The 2,117-nt window shown below is 37.9% G+C and overlaps 2 protein-coding genes across 2 annotated transcripts in view; both read left to right on the forward strand.

Moving 5' to 3' along the window:
* Positions 1 to 2,117, forward strand: part of LOC109542086 (equilibrative nucleoside transporter 1) — a 42,772-nt gene that overhangs the window by 27,002 nt on the left and 13,653 nt on the right. The window lies entirely within an intron of this gene.
* Positions 1,491 to 2,117, forward strand: part of LOC109542048 (transcription factor cwo) — a 51,606-nt gene continuing 50,979 nt past the window's right edge. Inside the window, exon 1 of the mRNA XM_019911092.2 lies at positions 1,491 to 1,866. Coding sequence (XP_019766651.2) covers positions 1,838 to 1,866 — 29 coding nt within the window. The 5' untranslated portion in view covers positions 1,491 to 1,837. The remainder of the gene's footprint in view (positions 1,867 to 2,117) is intronic.

The raw sequence follows: 2,117 nt of genomic DNA on the forward strand, positions 1-2,117 counted from the left end.
CGAGCGTTCTTGCTCATTTTGCTTCCGAGAAACATGCAAAACGGCACGGAAAACATGAAATTTTGCAATAATCTTGCGCCACCCTTGCACAAAACAACGATCATTTTTCTAATTTCATAGATAACAGAAGACCCCCCGGACTTTAAAGCTAGATTCGCCCCTGCATTGAAGATGGACAATCGGGCTCAAGTCTGGTCAAAGTTGAAATATTGTGAAACTGGTTTATTGCCATACTAGACAATTAATCCGTTGTAATTGTATGTAAACATAAAAAGCAGCAATCAGCCGAATAACAATAGCAAGCGAGCGGAAACATATCAAATGTCGTCAAGACGGAGTTAATCTCCTATGAATTAGCTGAACGACTATGATTAAGGACGGGAATGAGTTGAATCAGTTTGTGGTGGCCATGAAAAATATTTTAAAAAATCTAACAATAAAAATAATAATACAATAAACGACTGATAAAAGAGATGAAATGAAATTCAATGTCAAGCCTTTAGCTGCAAAATTAGGCCAACATTTCATGTCTTTCGGCCACCTTCTTGCCTTATTTCCTAGCTGTCGCCAAAGCATTGCCAGAGAAATTTTTCTCAAAAAAGTCTACGTTTGAAAAAGTGGTTTTTTTGCTCGTTTGTTAATTGCAAAATCGACTCAAATCTGACGCTGACGACAAAAATCACACAATTAGGCACAAGATTAGCCCAAAATGTCATGTTTTGCGGCACTTTTTTGCTCAATTCTCCAGAACAGATTGGAGCGCTCGTTTCTGCACCACTAATTGACGCTTTTAGGAGCAAAAGCTTTGGAAATGTTGGTTTTTCTCAAAAAAGTACAAGTTTGATGAAAGTGTTTTTTGGGCAAAATGCCGCCGTTTTTGTTAAATCTCAAAAGCAGATCAGAGCAACAGATCGCGTTTTCCTACCAGTAGAAACTTTGAGCTTTGGAGCTAAAATGTCTGTACAGCGTCTCTGAGCCTTCAACAAGGACTAGATCGTTCTCAAATCTCAAATAAACTCAATCAATCTGTTGACTTGGCCTTGAACACAAATATACTGTAACTAACTAATTAATTTAATTGAATCTAGGGACTCAATTAAAATTGAAAAAAGCCTGAAATCAATGATGGCTTTGGAAAAATACCGTGGGAAATTAACAATTGGCCATCAACAATAAAACAGCTTGATCCACCATCGCACCTAAACCCAAATTTCTAGCAATAAAACATTCCATTCCATCCTGTATCAGTATTTGCGTGCGTGATAATTTTACAGCGGCTCGTTTAGAAACAAAAAATGATTAGCGATAACACTATTTTCTTTGCTAAGCCTGGGGTTGTTTGCGCATGGAATTTTCCGACTTTTGCAAAACTCTTACCTTACTTATTGGCTTTCAATTGGCCGAAAGCAACGTTTGAACCCCGGGAAAATGATGCCTAAAGCTCATTCACCCTGTAAAAATCCACTCGTTATTAAGTGGAACTTAATCAGAGTTTGTTTCATTACGCTCATGCTAGTCGAACTTGTTATCAGAAAGAAAGTGCGAATCACATCATGTGGCCAGTCATGTGATTAATACGTTTCGTATAACAATAAAAATTAATCCCCAAGATCGTTAGAGCAAGTGGATCACGTGCAGTACGGGTTTTTTTCACTAATTCCGTCTCATTTATTATAAAGTTTATCAGATTGTTAGCGAAGGCGATATAAACGGGCGCAGCGCCAACGGGCGACTTTTTGAGATTACCGAACCGAAGTGAACAGATCGGGTGCGTGAATTCGACCAAGTGAACTTTGAGTGATACACGTTTAATCCATTGGTACATTGAGGATTAATCATGATTTTAGCCTATCCAGCTTCTTATCGGTGAGTCCTCCAACTTATAGAAATTAATACGCAACTTTAATGCTGTTCTATTAGCGTAACGATGCCAAAATGACGGTTTTCTAAACAAGCCACTCGAACCTCAGGAAATTTACTATGAAAGTATGAAGATCTAAATAGGAGGAATGCTTTAAAAACGCAATTAAACATCAAACTAAGAGTGCAACTCAGTCGAAATCCGGGTCAAATGAGACAGAGTCATAAGAAATATGGCGGTTGTGCAATGATTTTTT

This window comes from Dendroctonus ponderosae, unplaced genomic scaffold (genome assembly GCF_020466585.1).
Source record: "Dendroctonus ponderosae isolate FM_Combo_2020 unplaced genomic scaffold, Dpon_F_20191213v2 Dpon_F_20191213_5, whole genome shotgun sequence".
Taxonomy (NCBI): Eukaryota; Metazoa; Arthropoda; class Insecta; order Coleoptera; family Curculionidae; genus Dendroctonus; species Dendroctonus ponderosae.